This window comes from Propithecus coquereli, unplaced genomic scaffold, assembly GCF_000956105.1.
Source record: "Propithecus coquereli isolate 6110/MARCELLA unplaced genomic scaffold, Pcoq_1.0 Scaffold256, whole genome shotgun sequence".
Classification (NCBI taxonomy): Eukaryota; Metazoa; Chordata; class Mammalia; order Primates; family Indriidae; genus Propithecus; species Propithecus coquereli.
In genome coordinates this window covers 706,209-724,855 of record NW_012148130.1, presented here as the reverse complement: position 1 = coordinate 724,855, position 18,647 = coordinate 706,209, and the positions used below count along the sequence as shown (strand labels likewise).

At 48.8% G+C, this 18,647-nt stretch overlaps 1 protein-coding gene across 1 annotated transcript in view; it reads left to right on the top strand.

Moving 5' to 3' along the window:
* Positions 1 to 17,762, top strand: part of TDRD9 (tudor domain containing 9) — a 129,602-nt gene extending 111,840 nt beyond the window's left edge. The window contains exons 30-35 of the mRNA XM_012647054.1: positions 1,751 to 1,860; positions 2,384 to 2,480; positions 8,643 to 8,781; positions 10,764 to 10,882; positions 16,169 to 16,241; positions 17,661 to 17,762. Of these exons, the coding sequence (XP_012502508.1) occupies positions 1,751 to 1,860; positions 2,384 to 2,480; positions 8,643 to 8,781; positions 10,764 to 10,882; positions 16,169 to 16,241; positions 17,661 to 17,762 (640 nt within the window). The remainder of the gene's footprint in view (positions 1 to 1,750; positions 1,861 to 2,383; positions 2,481 to 8,642; positions 8,782 to 10,763; positions 10,883 to 16,168; positions 16,242 to 17,660) is intronic.
* The last annotated feature ends 885 nt before the right edge of the window (positions 17,763 to 18,647 follow it).

Genomic DNA, 18,647 nt, shown 5'->3' with positions numbered 1-18,647 from the left:
ACAGCCACTTGACCAGTCTCTCAGAAGTTCCGCACTTTCCCTCATCTTCTGGCCTCTCCAAACGCTACCTCTGCCTCTTACCCGGTTCCAAAGCCACTCCCACATTTTCAGGTATCTTTATAGCAGCACCCCACTCCTTGGTGTCAGTTTTCTGTCTTAGTTTTGTGTTGCTATAAAGGAATACCTGAGGCTGGCAATTTATAAAGAAAAGAGGTTTCTTTGGCTCTCAGTTCCGCAGACAGTACAGGAAGCATGGCACCAGCATCTGCTTCTGCCGAGGGCTTCAGGGAGCTTCCACTCATGACAGAAGGTGAAAGGAAGCGGGTGTGTCACGTGGTGAGAGAAGGAGCAAGAGAGGAGGAGGGGTGCCCAGCTCTTGCTAACAGCCAGCTCTCCAGCGAGCTAACAAAGTGAGAACTCTCTCATTACTGTGGGGAGGGCAGCAAGCGACCAAAACGCCTCCCACCAGGCCCACCTCCAGTGCTGGGGATCAAATTTCACCCAGAGATTTGGAGGGGCCAGACACCCAAAACCTGTTACCATTCTGTGTCAGACATTTTTGGGTACCTTTCATCAGAGACTTCATTTTTTCTGGAGCCGGGGGGGATGTGGAAGAGAAAACTGGTGATTACACTATAGGGTGAGCAGGTCTCGATGGGGTTACGGGACACTGTGAAAGCATCTGGGGCCCAGGCCACACTCAGAGGCCACGGGGATTTTCCAGAGCAGGAGATTTTGAAGTGCAGGTGTTGGGGGAAGGAAGGGCAGGTGGATGGGGCTGGTGCTGGTGTCAGGTGCACAGGCCCGACTTTGAGAGTTCGCACTCGTGAGGAGTCAGTGAATTTAGTGTCGTCGGAGAGCTGGGCAGAGGGGATGGAGGACTGCAGAGCCTATGGCAGATGGGAGCAAGCTCTGTAGACTCATCCTGAAACCGCTGGGAAGCTTTACTACACGCATTTTAAAATGATCACTTTGGGTAAGCTGTGGCTTCTCAAAATACCCTGTGGGGACCAGCAGCACGGGCATCCCTGGGAGCTTGTCAGGAATGCAGAGGCTCAGGCTGCATGCTGAAGCCTGCGTTTTCACAAGGCCCCGTGTACTGCACGCACACTGAGGTTTGAGGAGCCGCGGTGTGAAGAATGCGTCGGACCTCAGAGCCGGGGCGTCTCAGGCAGCAGCACACTTCCGAGGCCGCGGTGCAGTCCAGGCGGGAAGAATGTGGGCTGAGTCCATGGCAGGCGGTGCAGAAACAGTTTTACAAGCGCCTTCAAGAGTGGAACCGGCAGGCTGGTGCTTGATTCGAGTCAGTGATGAGGGAAGAGGGAAGGACAGGATGTTTTGCCAGGGCTGCTGCACAGTTGTGCTGAGAGGTGACAGAGGTATGGGGTGGGCCACACTCAGGTCCCTCTGCTGGCATGCAGGTGTGGCCATTTCGGGTTGGGAGTGCAGCACAGAGAGTCTCGGGTAGAAGTGGAGGTTTGGGCGTCCTCAGCATGCGGTACTTCCGCTTAGGAGTGGTCAGGATCCTGCAGGAGGGAGCGGAGGAGAGAAGAAGGTGGACTCTGGTGCCACGAGGTGGTCCAGGAAGAGGAGGCATGCAGGAGGTTTGGAAGTCAAATATGTTTCCACCTGTCTAGTGTTGCATTTTCGTGTTTGACTGTAGTCTTGAAATGTATTGGTTGTGGGTTGGGCGTGACACGCTGCCTGGGTGGTGGATCAGTAGCCCCTTCTCTGTGCCCCCTTCCTTCAGGTGCGTTTGGATCGAGAAGGAGAGCATCAACTCTGTCATCATCAGCGACGCCCCGGAAGACCTGCACCAGAGGATGCTGGTTGCAGCTTCCCTGTCGGTCAACGCAACTGGTAACTTGAGGGCTCTGTGGGCTCCTCCCCTCCTTTCTTCATGTCCTGGACGTCAGTAGCCAGGAGGCCCACCCTCTGCCAGGGAGCAAGCTCGTGCCCTCGAGCGGGCTTCGAGGCTGTCTCTGAGCACTCTGGCGGATGCCGGGTTGGGAACTGGGGCGTCATCCCTTTCCCTTGTATACAAGGACGTGGAAATCACTGGACTCCTTGTGCGTTCATTTATTCCACCATGGTTGGCTGCAAAGGAGAATAAACCCAAGTTCTCGGCCCTGAGAAAACCCTGATAGTCCAATGAGGAGAAAGAAGAGAAGAGTCACCAGGAGTTATCCCCATGTGGGATAGACGCGCAAGCGTTGCAGTGGGGTGTCTGTCTGTGGGGTGCTGTGGGAACAGAGAATGGGGAGTTCTTTACTGTTCGGGGGCCTGTGGGGACAGACTCACCTGGAGAAGGGCTGCCTGAGTTGAGGAGCGGGCCGGGAGGGAGCTCCGCCCTGCGCGCTGACCGGCCCCGAATGTCCGACAGGCTCCACCATGCTGCTGAGAGAAACCTCTCTGATGCCTCCCATCCCTGGCCTCCCGGCTCTGCTCAGCATGCTCTTTGCACCGGTGATGGAGTTAAGGTAGGCGTTTGTGAGTGAGAACCTGGGCGGGGGGATGGGCGCCTCTCCACGCCCCTTGGGAGAGAGCCTGTGCAGAAAACCTGGCCGCCACCCCTCTGGCTGCTCGTGATAAGCCTGTATTATTTTGATGCATTTATGACTGGACATATTTCAGAATGAAACTGCAGAGCTTATAAAGGCACACACGGTATCACGTGGGAGCTGCAGTTAAAAGCTGAGCAAGGGCAGCAAAGACTGGAGCGGGGGCGTGAGGCTCAGACGCCTGCTAGGTGAGGGCTTCCTGTCGTCAGTGGCTGTGAGCGTGATTCTGAGTTTCCTGGCGCCCCGCTGTCAGCGGGAGCCCTTGTCAGTCCCTCTGGCTGTGTGATACCCGCGAGGTCGGAAGACAGACTGCTCTGCAGACCACAGCTCCTCTGGGTGCCAGGCTCAAACAGGATTTCTGTGGAGACTTTAATAGAGAAAACGTGTCATGGTGTGAGCAGAGCTCTTGAAAGCGTCCTCACAGTAGGGGCCACGCTTTGTGAGGTTTTGTTTGAAAGCCAGGGGTTCTCAGAGCATTCTTTGTGGGGGAAGCCCTAGCCTAGGCCTTAGTGGAGGAAGGCGGCGAGAAGAGGGGTAACATCGGGGCCTTAGGAGCCACGTTCCAGGGACAGGACAGAAATGGCCATGGCAGGACTGACATGGGCCCGGCACCGCCCTCCTTTTCTGGTCAGCTGGGGCCACCGAGGATGGTCATAGACCACGCAGCCAAGGTGGGCGAAAGTGCCCCGCTGTTTACTCAGTCCTCTCTGCCGTCGTGCCTGTTCAGCATCTAGTACTGTGACTTCAGAATGCTTAGTGCTTTTTTTCAGTTGTGAAAGTAATTGTGTATGTTCTTTTTCTCCCCAATAAAATATATACTACTTAGAAAAAGCTGAACAGGAAAAAATTAACACAATCATTTAAATATTTATAGATTTTAATTTAAATATATTTAGCATATTTTAAATTTGTATATACATTTTATTTTGATTTTAGATTTTTGTCATACTGTATCCTTTTTCACAAATATAAGCGTTTTTGTATTATGATATTTTTGTAAATCTCCATTTTGATAATTGCGTCGTGTGCCACCAAGGGGGCGTGCGGTGGCTTGTGCAGACGTTGCCCTGTGCACGTGCACGGTTGCTTCTGCCTGCTCTTGTCCTGGAAGGGCTTGATGTGCCTGTAACGGCTGGGACTTGGCTTGTCTCTGATTTTCGTTAATGCTGTGATAAGTATCTCTGTGAGTTCAGGTTTCTTCCGAGTCCTTGTAGGGGATTGACATGTGAAAATAGTACCTTACAATGTGCTTATAACGAGAAAGGATCACACCATGCACAGGTAGGGATATGATCAGTGAAAACATAAACTCTTCAGTTGCTCCTGATGCCCTTCTTGTCTGTCTCCCGCTTCAGCTCTTCTCTTAAACATAAGCTTTTTGAGGATTTGAATAATACATTGTATTATGTTTCCACCTTCAGAATGCAAGTGGTTATGTTGTAGACATTCAAGAAATACTGAAATAATTAATTGGTATTTGAAACACCAACTTTCTGGAAAAGAATAAGCTTAATAGGAGAAAGTTGTGTATAAATAGTACATAGTGCTTTGCACATAGCTGGTGGTTTATATTCCTTTTGTTGAATTTGACCTAAATGAGCCAGAATCGGGGCTGTTTACGTGACCGTGTGAAGAAGACTGGTGTCTTTGAATCCATAGGCCTAACTAGGTGATTATTGGGAAGGGAAGAGGGGCCTGGTGGATTTTTGTCCAAACTCTAATTATTATAGTTGTATGATTTTTTTTTTTAATTTGTTGAGTCAAGAGCAACCATTTTTGAGAAACTTTGGAAAATGCTCATCCCAAATCAAACATCTATCATTTTCCTTTGACCCCATGTTTAGTCTCCTGCAGCTGCTGGGATCGGTGCAGACTGGTCTGGGCACCCGTGCCTGTGGCTGGGGTGTGCTCTCAGCGGGGTCGTCTCTGTGAGCCGCGGCTCCCGAGAGTGCAACGGTGCCGCCCTCCCGTGCCCTTCTTCCCGCTGCGTCACGTCCACCTGCACCGGCACGCGTCTCCTCGTGTGGCATCTGGCTGCCGTGCTAGAAGCTGTCATGGTGCCACTTGTTAGAAACAGCCTGCGGTGTCTGGGTGGAGTCTGTGCACACTCTAGGTCTGTCACTGTCCTGTCACAATTGATTGCAGCCTGAAGACCAAATGGTAACTTTGTAACCTACAACATATTCTTTGTACAGCAGTGGGAAGGAAGGAAGATAAATGAAGAACTTAATTTTTACCTTTTGTTTCAATTTAAGAAGGGAAGGGAGGTACGTGTTGCCCCTTCCTGCACCTGCTGGGACTGCCCTGGCTGCGTTGGACTCCCCTGCTCTGCGTGTCCCGCCATGCGACCTTTGCTGCCAGCTGGCCCCTCAGGGGGTCAGGCTGACTGAGCTCTGCCTGTAAAGAAGGTGCTGATTTCCTGTCCTCTTCCCCACGTGTCTGTCCCAGGAGGGCGTCACTTCTCTTGCTGCCCCGTCTGGAGAGGCGTTTACAAATGACTGGAGTAGTCGGTGTCAGCCTCGGTTCAGTGGGGTCGTTACTGGGAGCCTGAGGGAGGCGTTCCTGCCCTGGATGCGCGCAGTGCGCTGTGTAGCAGAGCCTGGTGTGTCCGGGGCAGAAAGCAAAAATCTGAAAACAAGTGCCGTGGCAAGAACACCACGCTTCCCTCCTTCCCTTGGCTTTTGGAGCCAGATTTTGCTATTGAGAACGCAAAGTGCCGATCGTGGTTTAGAGCACGAGGCGTGTTCCGCAGGGCAGTCCTCCGGCCTGGAGAGGGGGTGCTCCCAAGTAGGCACCCAGGGAGGGAGCCTCTTTCAAAAGAACAACAAAAAGTTCTATCAGTTAAAACTTAAAAATTAAATGAGAGTGGATCGAAAGGGGACTGTCACTGTTTAACTGGATGTTCTAGCCACTATGCCAGGAAACAACCCCGAAACTTAGTGGGGTAGAGCAGCCTTTTTTTGTTGTGGGTGAGGAGTTCAGGAGGGCACACGAGGCACAGCTTGTCTGTGCTCAGTGGTGCCAGGGTCTGCTGCAGAAGACTCGAAGGCTGATGGGTGGGGATCGTGTCGAGGTTCACGCTGGTGGTCGATGCTGCCTGGAGGCCTCAGTTCATCTCCGTGAGGGCCTCCCCGGGTGGTCTCTGTTGGGGCTACCTTGGGCTTCCTCAGCATGGTGGCTGGGTGCCAAGGATCAGTGTCCCAAGAGACAGGTGGCAGCTGTGTCACCCTGTATGAGCCACGGAAGTCACACAGTATGAGCTTTGCCACGGTACTGTCCCAGCCAGCCTCACGGACCTCACTTGTCACTGGGAAGCGTGTGCTTTCCTAGGAACAGCAGGTGGGTGGGAGCTGGGGCGGCGCCATCTCTGGAAGATGTGGCGTGTCCACACTCTTGTTTTCTAACCTGTTTGACTTGTTACAGTGTGTTCCTGCACTGTTTTGTAATTGAAAAATATCTCGATCTACACCCCATATTTTTAAAAAGCCTTAGAAAATTTAAGAGCAGTGCAAAAGTGCCTTTTAAGTATTGGAAGTGAGAGGTGATTAAGAAAGTATGTTGAGAACGGGACACCCTCAAGTCTCATGGGAAGCCGTGACAGCAAACAGGCCTGGGTGGGGACCCTGGCCCTGCCATGTGTCAGCCAAGTTTAGGCAGGACCTCTAGCCTCTGCGGCTCCCATCCGTATAAATGGGCTCTCTTCGGTGTCAGGATTGCTGAGGGCACCGAATGAGATGTGTGTGCTCAGCGTGGGCCCTGCAGGGAGCTCCCAGCCTGAGGGGTCAGGTAGGGATGTGGCAAAGTCAGGTGTTTCCCAGGGATTTAGACATGTCCTTGACTTTTAACAAATATTGCTATTTAATTAACACTTTGCGGATTAATAACGATGCACAGTGCGGAATATTTAACAGAGCTCTTTTTTATACAGTGTTTCAGGCTGACTCACATTTAACTTTTGAGGAATATATTTCCTTATTTGGCTGACATAGGGAGTCCCAGGATGTTAGCTTGTGTTAGAAGTTCCTCTTCCGTTATGTTTATTTCAAACATCATTGTCCAGAGAAATGAGCCTTCTACACATAGCAGCAGGCGGCTCACGCAGACGTCACCTCCTTCACGTAAGTCACTTCAGAGTGAGTGACGTCTACAGCGTGCCCTTACTGGACTCCGCATGGAGTTGCTGCTTTTGTTTCTGTTATGAGTTTTGCAATTTTCAATTTTAGTCTAAAATATGTATTATAAATGAACTAAACATATTTTCATGGTCTTAATTGATGGTTCTTAAGTTCACATAAATATTTAGGATTCCTAGAAGAGATGTAAACCCAGTGCTTAAGTTACCTTTATTCACTTAAGATTTAGAGCCGATGGGCGAAGAATTAGCAGCCTGGGGTGGGCCAGGTGGAGGCTGACTCCCGCAGACCACCCTCGTACAGCTGCCACCGCAGGAGAGCAGCCAGCCGGTCTCACAGCCTCTGCCAGGGAGGTGGTGGGCTGTGGCGCTCTGTTAAAATGGATTCAGTAGCGCCTGGTAAGTTTAAAACAATGTAGAGGAACATACTATTCAAAGAAACATTTTGTGACTGTTTTTAGAGCAAATGCTTGACACCTAATCTGTAAGTTTGAATTCTGGTTCTCTGTTATTTGAATTTACTTAAAGTTGGATCCCCTGTCATTTTCAATAAACCGAAAAGGGCGAGAGAGAGAGAGACAGAGGGTGTGTCCGTGTGTGCATATATATTTAGGAGTGTGTTTGGGACTAACACGTACATGTTTTTGGATTACGGAGAAAACCGTTTTGCCTGAATTTTGTCATCAAAACTTACTGGTTCCGCACCTCTCACTGTGAGAGGCAAAGGCTCTGGGCTCTGCGTGCAGCGTGGGGACTGTAGTGGACGGTACTGCATCGCGCGCTTGATCTTTGCCGGGAGAGCAGATCTCCAGCGTCCTCACCACACACGGATCACAGCTGTGCCAGGCGATGGAAGTGTTCGTTAACTTGGTCGTGGTAATTATTTCACAGTGTATGCATATATCAAAATACATGTGCCTTAAATATGTGTACTTTTTGTCAGTTACACCTCAGAGCTGGAAGAAAACTAACTGATCTAGATGACGGAAAAAAGTCTGAATTGTGTCAAAATGAGCAAAATATTTTACAAGGCATTCAGTGGTAATGTCTCTGGGGAGCGTGGTGAGGGGAGGTGGTGCCGGGAGGGAGGCCCCCGGGGAGAGGCTGGCCGGGCTACACCTCTGGGCTGGACAGAGGCCGTGGGGAGGCTGGAGGCGGAGTAGGGGGCTTTGGGGGAAATTGGGGGTACCTGAGGCGAGGCGGAGACCTGAGCAGAGACTGGTTTGTTCGTTGTGCTCCATTTGGGAAGTACTGCAAGCGTTCAGGCAAGGCAGGGGCAGTACTGGGCTTGTTTTGAAAAGCCACATGGAAGAAAGGTTGGAGGAGGCAGGAGTGGGGGAAATTGGTCAGCAAGCCATCACGTGAGCCTCGGCGAGCAGTGGAGGAGCCTCAGGCCGGCTGGGCAGCGGCGCTGGAGAGGGCGGCGGGCACAGGGAGGCTCCGAGAGCTGGACATGGCAGGATGCACCGGTGTTCGGGGCGATGGCGAGTTTCTGGTAGAAGTGGGATACGAAACCGTGTGTCGTACATGTGTACATCGTTTCAGGATGGAAAGGGGGGACAGACCCTTTCTAGGCTTTCGCTAAGTGCTAGACTTGTTTCACAAGTCATAAATATGTATGGTCTTTTCTCCAGAAGTCTTCCTAATAAGTTTAACCCATAGAGAGAATTCAACAGTAGGAGAAGAAAACCTTTCTGTGGTAAAACATTCTTTTCATTGTCTGCCAAAGTGAGAATTAGAAACTTAATATTGGATTAGTAGAAATACTTAATTTACTGTCCTTACAGCCATATGTCTATATTTCTAGTATAAAAACTGGAAGAAAAAATGCACAAATTTTTACTAGGGCTGACAAAATTTAGGATGTATTTATTGGTCAGATCTTTAACATTAATACAGTGGTTTAACAGTTTTGAAATGATTAACTCTTCTTAAAACATTCGACTTAGGGTTGATCGGGATGGCAAATGCTATACTGGAGTCCTTTGTGGCTTGGGGTGGAATCCAGCTACAGGGGCCCCCATACTGCCGGAGCATGACATGGAGCTGGCGTTTGACGTTCATCTCAACGTGGAGGATGTGGTGGAGGTAAGAGCAGCGTACTTGTGATCGTGTCATAGTTATTCCTCTCCCGTTTTGCCTGTACGCCCAGTGACAGCGCAGTGTCTGACACTCAGGAGAGCTTGGCAGAGTGCAGGAGCCTTCTGTGCGGCACTGGGCCAGCGATTCGAGACTCTGCCCACTGTGACAGAGCGGAACTTTAATGGATGGATTTGAAAACACACCCCGTGCCCGCCCAGGTTGGAATGCAGACAGTGACAGAGGAGTCTCACGATGACAAATGCAGACACAGTCACACCGAAGGGGTGAGGAAAAGGGAGCTTTGGAAAATGGCGTTTTGACTGGAAACAGTAGGCTGTGGACTGGAGGCACTGGTGTGCACGCCGTGCCCTCGTGCGGTCGATTCTCATGGGCGCACGAGTTGACGGTTCCACACTGCTTCACACGTCACTAGGGTTGAGCAAACAAGTCTGTAGGTGCGAGAGCCAGGTTCGTGATACTGGGGAGGGGAGTTACAAACAAGCAGGAGAGGAAGGCAAGAATGAACCCATGGTCCTGGATTAGAGTGGAGACATCGGGGGTAGCTGAATGCGTACAGATGTGTAGATACAGAAACGGTGACAGGTGTGTGTGTCTGCGTGAGCGCACGTGCATACCCGGATCGTCTAGCTCTGTGAGGGCCTAGAAGCAGGGACGCCCCAGTAGCAGTGAACAGACACCCAGATTATGATTTCTGATAGGATTGATTCTCCATTAAAAGGAGCCAGGGGCTCAGTGGAGAAATGGCTGATCTAGGGCTAGGGTAGGGAAAATACAAGATGAGCCGAGCCTGGAGCTTCTATAGTGCCAGAAAGTAAGGATGTTCTCCAAAAACAAGGGGTTGGGGACAGGCCAAAGGGACACAGGGGCCCCCCAAGAGAGCTGCCACTGGCCGAGGCTGGAACAGCGGGAGCAAACGAAATAAATACAGTGTTGGATTATATCCCCAAGTGTAAAATACCCACGTGTACATACGGATGGAAATAAATGACTGGGTAACCAAGTGGAGGACAGGAGACGGATCTGCTCAGAATTCCCAGCGCAGCGTGTGGGCACCCCTCTCCCGGAGGGCGGGCTGGACTCCGTGACCTCCTTCCACCCAGGAGAGAGAGGGAGAGGGACAGCCTTCACCATGGGGAAGCCTGGCAGACACGGCCTCAGCTGAGTGACCAGAGTGACCGTCACGTGGTATGTCACGACAGCATGAGAAGGGCACCTCACCCCGGTCTGATCATGAGAAAAACATCAGACAAACCTAAACCGGGGACAGTTTACCAAATACTTGACCAGAACTCCTCAAAACCATCAGGGTCTTGAGAAACTGTCCCATACCAGGGGAGACATGACAAGAGTTGGACCCTGGAGCAGAAATAGGGCATGAATGGAAAAATTGGTTGAACCCAAATGCAGCCTGGAGTTTAGTTGTGGCAGTGCCCCGAGCTGGCTTCTGGGCCGTGCAGTGCAAGGTGTTGGCAGGACGGCCCTGCATCAGGGCATGCAGCATCTGTCCCAGCTTTGCAGCTCTTAAGTAAATCTGAAATGACTCCAAAACATAAAGTTTGTTTTAGAACTGTGACAAAGACTGGCTACAAAACACAGCACGTGGTACCTTTGGGGGCAGGATACTTCTCATACGCACATCATCAACAGAGTCAAAGAAATGTGTATGTTGTGAGTTACAGCTGTGTAACCCCACAGGTTAAACTGTTAAATTTTAGTGTAGAAAGTTTAAAAAGTGTGTTTATACTGAAAGGTCTGAACTTTTCTTGCTGGTTTTTAATTTTTTTCTTTTGGTACTACTTCTTAAATTATGATTGTGGTTATCAATGTTATTTCTGTTGTTTTAATAATTTCCCCAGAAACCATATTGATGATAGTTACAGAGTACTAACTCTGAATGCTATGAATTATTTAATAAAATTCAATTACAGTGGAGCCATATGAGTACTTACTTTGCCATTTATTTATAGATTAATATTCTCAGGGCTGCTGTTAACAAGCTAGTATGTGACGGGCCAAATGGATCTAAGTATCTCGGGCCAGAAAGAATCGCGCAGTTACAAGATAACGCTCGTCAGAAACTCTTAGGGTAAGTCGTGTGATGACGTGGGCTCTCTCCTTCCCAGCTAACTTTCTTAGCTGCCTTGGTTGTGGACGTTTTGAACTGTTCGGTAGACGTGGCAGATCATCACCTAGAGTGGAATTCCAGTGCCAGAGGCAGCCTGTGGGAGGTGTCAGGATGCCAGCACCAGTGTCCTGTGGAAATCGGGCACCTGGGAGAGGATGCAGCGAAGGGCTCATTTCAGGCAGTGTGGGCAGGACGTAGGGAGCCCACAGCGTGCAGGGCAGTGCCCACCATGACCAGGGAGCAGGACCTGTGAGCTGAGTGGGGAGTGGGGCCCTTTCTCTGCAGGGAAGGAGCACGCTGACCTCACTCTCCTCCCCCTCAACCCATTCCTGTCACCTCTTGCTGGACTCTCCATGGGCCACACCCAACCGTTGGGGTAAGCCACGAGCCCACGTCAGCACGAGGGCCCAGGGAAGGCCAGGGACCGCGGGTTGGGGTCATATAGGAGAAGAGAGGCACCCTGCCCACCCTGCCTTGCCTGACTGTCCTGGGCTGGCCGGGGACTGGAGCTGTGTGAGAGCAAGTGGCATCTGGTGTCACGGTAAATTTCCTTCCCGTACATTTTGGATGGATTTCTTTTAGTTTAATAAGCACTTTAAAAAAGGTATTAAATATATAAAGCTGCCTTAGAAATTGTAGGAAAGGCCAATTTTAGTTTTCTCTCTTTTACATAAAAATATCTTAATGTAAAATTTGCATTGAGGACCGGGCGCGGCGGCTCACACCTGTAATCCCAGCACTCAGGGAGGCCGAGGTGGGTGGATCGCTCAAGGTCAGGAGTTCGAGACCAGCCTGAGCAAGTACGAGACCCCGTCTCTACTAAAAACAGAAAGAAATTATTTGGACAACTAAAAATCTATATAGAAAAAATTAGCCGGGCATGGTGGCGCATGTCCTGTAGTCCCAGCTACTCGGGAGGCTGAGGCCGTAGGATTGCTCAAGCCCAGGAGTTTGAGGTTGCTGTGAGCTAGGCTGACGCCACGGCACTCTACTCCAGGCAACAGAGTGAGACTCTGTCTCAAAAAAAAGTTTGCATTGACGTTTAACCTACATGAAGTGCACAGGTATACGCACATGTGACCGGCACCCGGGTCAGAAGCATTCTCCTTCTTGTCTGCTTGCCACCACTGTGATTCTCTACCCTCCAAACAAGAGTAACGATATCCTGACTTGTTAGGCCATAAATAGGTTTTTTTTTTTTTTTTTAACAATTCAGTGATTTTAGCGAATTTATAGTGTACAACCCATCAGCAAAACCATTTCTATCATCCCAAAAAGTTCACTTATAAACATTGTAGGGAAGACAGTCTCATGCTGCAGCCTGTCAATCCCCTCTTGACATCTAAGCATGGACATTGGGCCTGGAATGCGTCCTTCCAATGAAATAAAGGGTCGCGTAGCCAGCGTGGGGCGTGTTGCCATGTGTGGGAAGGCCATTCCCTGTTCAGACTCAGCGTGTCCTCCTTTGTCTTGCTTAAGCACGTGTGTCAGAGGACATCCGGCCAACCCCACTGTTGCGGGGGAGGGGACAGGGTCCTCCTGCTGCCTGCCTTGGTTGGGGAGGACCTGCTGGCCATGGGGACTAGTGCCTACCATGGAAGCTGGTCTCGCTGTGTCCCTTCTCTGTGTGAGCAAAGCCTCCCTCCAGCCAGTGCTCGACTGCACGTGTTCTCCTTGGTGACTCTGATACCAAGACGCAGCAGGCAGGGGCGCTCAGACTTGTGCTCCTGGCAACAGCCGACAGATGCCACTTGCCCAACAGATATTTTAAGACAAGATGACAGTGGTTGACGGTGGTATTGTACAACTCCATGAGTTTACTAAAACTATTAAATTATGTACTTAAAATTGATGAATTTTATGGTATGTAAGCTATACCTCAATAAAGCTGTTTTTAAAAACCTAAGTTCCTCCTGCCCGTTTGCACACAATTCCTGTTCCCACCTCCAGCCCCAGGCAACCGCTGATCTTCTTTCTGTCTCTGTAGATTTGGCTTCTCTGACATTTTTATATACATAGAATCATGTTTTCTTTTAATCTGGCTTTTTTCACTTAGTATTTTTGAGGTTTATCCATGTTGTAATGTGTTTCTTTTTGCTAAATGATAGTATACTGTTTGCATATGCCACATCTGGTTTATCCATTCTGGCCTTTCTGCTTTGTTCTGTTGGTGTATGTCTGTCTTTATACCAGTGTTACTGAACCAAATCAGGTTTGTTTGCCCAGGGGCAACGGAGAGCCAAACACCAAAGCACTGTACTTTTGCGGGGGGAGTGGGGAGAGGGGGGTAGATTTATTGCAAGGTGGCCAAGCAAGGAGACAGGAGACAGCTCCAATGTATACCAGCCTTAAGACAGTATCTTTAAGGGAGAGTCTTTGGGGGAAGGGTTTGGAGTCAGTCAGCAGAGGGAAGGGGAGGTTTGGAAAGTCCTCTGGGTATGTGCAGTTGTCTTTTCATGCTGCTTCGTGGGCTGCGTGTGCAAGTTCAGGGGGAGTTAGTATGAAATGTGGTGGAAATTGGGGCTGCGACATCAGCAAGCTTGTTCTGTGCAGACTCTAGTCAGCCACATTGTTTCCAAACAATTTCAACCAGATTTGTTATCTTGTAAGCAGAGAGAATTCCAACAAGCTGTTTTTTCCTTATCTGCCATCCTCTAAGACCAGCTCAAGAATTCCTGTTAGTCACCAGTTTATTTAACCCTTTGGGGCACAATTTCACCAATACTGTACTGTCGTGACTGCTACAGCTTTATAGTCAGTCTTGAAATTAGGTAGTGTTCGTCGTCCTGTTTTGTTCTTTTTCAAAATTGGTTTTACTATTCTACATCCTTTTCCTTTCATATAACTTTGAGGATCAGCTTGTCAATTTGTGTGAAGAGCCTTGCTGGAATCGTGATAGGCATTGCCTTGAATCTGTAGATGACCTTGGGGAGACCGGCCGTCTTAGCAGCATCGCGTCCGCTCGTGCCTGGTGTTCACTTGGACACTCTGTAATTCCTCTTAACACCGTATAGTAGTCTTGTACTTGTGTCAGATTATTTCTAAATATTTTAGTCCTTTTAATGCTATTGTGAATGAAATTATTTTCTTAATTTTTGAATTACTTATTTCTAGAAATGAACAATTGCTTTTTATTAATATGTATTGGCGTTTTATGCTGTGACCTTGTCAAACCTGTATACTGGTTCTAGTGTTTTGAAGATTCTTTAGGATTTCCTGCATACAGGATCATTACCATGATTATGAAATACCTTCTTTATCTCTGATAATATTCCTTGTTTTAGGTTTGTTCGTGTGATACTGATGTAGCCACTCCGGCTCTCTTTAGTTACTGGCATCTTTTTCTTTCCTTTCACTTACAAGCTATTTGCATTTTTGAATTTTTTCGAGTATTTTTTTCTGCCCTATGCCTGTTCTCCTCTCCTTTCGGAAAACACTACATCACACATATGTTAGCATGCATACATTGCACATGTATTTGTGCATAGACCACACGTGTGCATATATTACACACCTTAGTGCACTAACATTAAACGTGTCGATAATGCGTGTTGTCCCACTGGTCTCTGAGGCTCTGGTCATTTTTCAGTCTTTTTCCTCTTTTTTCTTCAGATCAGTTAATTTCTGTTGATCCGTCTGTAAGTTTGCTGATTATCCTGTGATCCTGGACGCTTGCAGATGTTGATCTGCAGGAAATTTTCCATTTCAGTTACTGTACTTTTCAACTCCAGAATTTCTATTTGGTTCTTTTGTATAGCTTTTAATTTTTATTGAGATTATCTTTGAGTTATTGTGATCATGTTTTCCCTTAATTCTTTGAACATGGTTTGCTTTATTTCTCTGAACCTCTTTACAGTGGCCGCGTTGAGGTCTGTGTGTGCTGACCCCACGTGTGGGCCCGCTCAGTCTGCTTGTGTTGCCTGCCCTTTGCCTCCTGAGTGTGGGTCACACATTCCTGTGTCTTTGCATGTCTCCTGTTTTTGTTGAAAATGAGCCTTTGCTTTTTATTGTTGGTTTTGTTTAACTTTAGAAACTTGCCTGGACTTAATCTGTAAGTCTGCCCCCCTCCCCCATTTGTGAGGTCACTGATACCTGGGTTCTGTGTTTTGGATTTGTTTTATTTTTATTCTCATTTTTATTTTTTAGCCTAGCTTGTGTCTGCACTGCTTAGCACTCAGTCAGCGCTGGCCAGAAGTTGTGCTTAAAAACCTAAGCTTGTAAGGCGTCTGCCCTCACCAGTGGATCTGCGTGTGGGCTGGGGGGTGCATTTAAAGTTCAGGCACTTTTTAACTCTTCCCGGCTTGTATTTCCCAGGGCCTCAGGCCTTTCTTGGGCGTGTGTGCGCCCTCCTAGTTGGCCAGCGACATGTGGAGAGCCCGCTGGCTAGCTGTGGCACTCTCGTTTCCAAGAGCTCTCTCTTCAGTGTCGGGACAGTTTGTTGCTGTGCTGCTGGCCCCAGGTGGCATCGTGACTGGGGCTGGCCGAGCCACAGGCTTTCTCATCCACCTCCTGCAGTTGCTGTTTTTACTGACGTGCTGGAGGCGTGAGGCTCTTTCACCCTCTGCTCCAAATCAGAGCTCCTCTGGCAGCAACGCTGCAGGTTTTCAAGGCGGGCCTGGTCCTGGCAGCACGACGGCACCAGATTGAGCTGGCAGGTGCTTGGGGCGTGGGAGCAGCTCTGGGCAAGGACTCCGCAGGCCCCGCTGTTCCCACCTGGAGTTTGGCAGTTTTCCTTGAATGAATGCTTCTCAGCTTGTTGTTTGCCTTTGGTCAATTTCCAGAGCTTCAAATGTTTTTTTTTTTGTCTTGTTTTATAGGTTTTTGGGAGGGAGGCTTTGCAGAGCTCTTTACTCCTCATTGCTAGGATTCCGTCTCTTTACCTTTTCAGCTGTTGATATTTCCAACTTGTCGTGGCCACTCAAGAGCGAGGATGTGAAGCGTCCTGTTACATTTCACAGAACTTGACTCAGTGACGGGGTGACCTGCGGTCCTGGAGCAACCTCGACTGGTTGCTAGGGAACAGAGGGCGGGGCTGGCCTTACCTGCCGCGTCCCATTGCTTTCTGCGTTTGAATGTGCAGTAGATTAAAATTATTTTCTGATGATAACCTGTGTAAGCTTTGACCTTTTAAAAATTTATCATAGTTCTAATTCTGAGAGAAATATATAGGGTTTAAATATTTTTTAAAAAACCCACAGCAGTGTTTTACTGATATATAATTAACTTAATTTTTTTCAAAAATTTTAGTTTGTTTTGTCAGTCAAAACCAAGAGAGAAGATTGTTCCTAAGTGGCATGAAAAGCCCTACGAGTGGAATCAGGTAAGCAGGAAGCAGGCCGCCCTGGGAACAGCCGGCCACGTGGGGGAGGGAGGGCTGGGGCCCTGGGTGGGCGGCGGGCGGGAGAGAGCAGGCAGGAGTGAGGTGGGCGGTTCTGGTGGTGAACGGGCGGATGCCGCAGACCAGAGGGGCTGTTTCTGGGCGTTATCTTCTGTGTAATGCCTTGGCAGAAGTCAGAAACCAGCCTGATTGCCCTGTGAGTTGGCAGAAAATGGGTAGGAGGGTCTGCGTTGGACCCTTGAGCTCGTAGGGGTCTATGTGAAACACTCCGTGGCCATTCCTGTCACCTGGATGGCTTACCCGCTTTTAGGTGGCATTGCTTGTTGTCTTGGTCTGCTCAGGCTGTGGAACAAAGTGCCACAGTGGTGACTGGGTGGCTTATGAACAACGGACTTTAGTCTCTCTCAGTTCTGGAAGCGGGACGTCCGGGAGCAGGGCGCCAGCGTGGTTGGTTTTGGTGAGGGCTTGCAAACGGCCAGCTTCTCTGTGTCCTCACATGGCACAGGGAGAGCCCAAGCTCTCTGGTGTCTGTTCTTGCACAGGCGCTAATCCCATCATGGAAGCCCACTCTTGTGACCTCACCTACCCCTAATCACCTCCCAAGGCCCCCACCTCCAAATACCATCACATGGGGGTCAGGGACTCACCATGGGGACATGCGGGGAACCTAGACCCCTTGTGAAATAGGGCAGGGCCATGTTAGGCTCCTCGACATTTCTTATCTGTAAGGCTCTGAAAATTGAATAAAGTGTGACTTCAGGGAAAGGAAATTGGGAGGAATTCGAAGCTTTAGTTCTAGAGCCAGGCACGCCTTTACAAGCAAGCCAGCTGGGGCAGTCGCTCCCCATCACTTCGGCAATTTAAGCGAGATTGTGCTTCTGGATGTTGTTTTTCCTTCCTGCGTCTAAAGGCCACCTCCACTGCGAGTCAAGTGGCATTTCCCTGTGCCCGTCCCCTGGGTTCCCTTCTTGGCGCCCTCAGGGCTGGTACACTGGAGCCAGCTCCATTGTACGCACAGAGGGAGGTGGCACCAGCCACGGTGACTGTCCCATCCGTCAGGGGCCTTTGAAGTTGGTATTGTAGCAGGGCTTAGTTTGAAAGCAGAATTTCATTTCCAGGTTGGTATATTTTAGAAACTTACATGTTTTAACTATAATGATGTTACTGTTCACGTTTATATAGGGAATAAATGGGAGTTTCTTAGTAAAGGTTGCTATATTATTAAACATGAATTTAAAAATAGTGTAAAATGTGAGACTAGAGAAGTGTTCTGTAAATATTTTTGGAAAACTTAAAAGTACTTTCTGCTATCTTATATGTGTGTGCGTGTGTGTGATTTTATTTAATGTCTAGAAAAGCCCTGTCGTAGATCCTCATTGGTCCTTCTCTCTGCCCAATTAGGTTGACCCAAAGCTGGTCATGGAGCAGGCTGACCGGGAGAGCAGCAGAGGGAAGAACACCTTCCTCTACCAGCTTCACAAACTGATCGTGCTCAGTGCCTGAATGTGCCGCCAAGTGCGTCCCGGTCTGTCCTGAAGGAGCCACGAGAGGCGGATTGAGGCTCCACGGCAGGCTGACTTTGTCTGGGTCGGAACACTGCAGGCTGTGCCCACTGTGTCTGTGTCCCAGAGCTCTTCTCCATCCCGCTTCCCGTTGGCTTTGGGTGGTCATTGGAGAGTGCTGTTTCTGTTCAGGTGGGAAGGGTTCTTTGCCAGAAACAGAAAATCACTACGTTAAATATTTTGGGAAAAATTTTTCTGACAGAAGACTTTATTTGGAAAAAGAGTTGCATTTTGCTTAAATTTGTTAAGGTAAATATAAGTAGCTAATCCTACATGTAAGTTTACGGAATGTCCTTGTATATTCTATCCTGTTATGGAGATTTAAACCTGGAGTATGGGAGAGACCGGACTTCCAGTTTACCACAAGGGAAAACTGTGGTTTTCTTAAAACCATGTGGTGTTTTCTGATTTTCTTTTTTCCACGAGGGAAAATATCTAATTTTGGTAAAACTTCAGTTTTGTATATTTAAGATTTTTAGTGAAGTTGCAGTTCTTGGTCCATGTTTTGGAAATCAGAAAGATTACCTGGCAATAGTATATCTGTGTTAAAACAATAAAAGCATTAAACAAAGCTGCTGTTTCTGACGGTTTTTAGTCAGAGGAGATTAAAATGTATTTTCTTCCAAAAATACCTGAGTTTAAACTGATACAAGGATATAGACCTCTTCTAAAAAGTCACCTCTTATATCAGTCAAGGTTGGTCTGGAAACAGAGCCCTTGTAAATACAGCAGTGGAAGATTCAGTACGTCCCTGAGCTCGTGCACAGATGTGGGTGGAAGATTCAGTACGTCCCTGAGCTCGTGCACGGATGTGGGTGGAAGATTC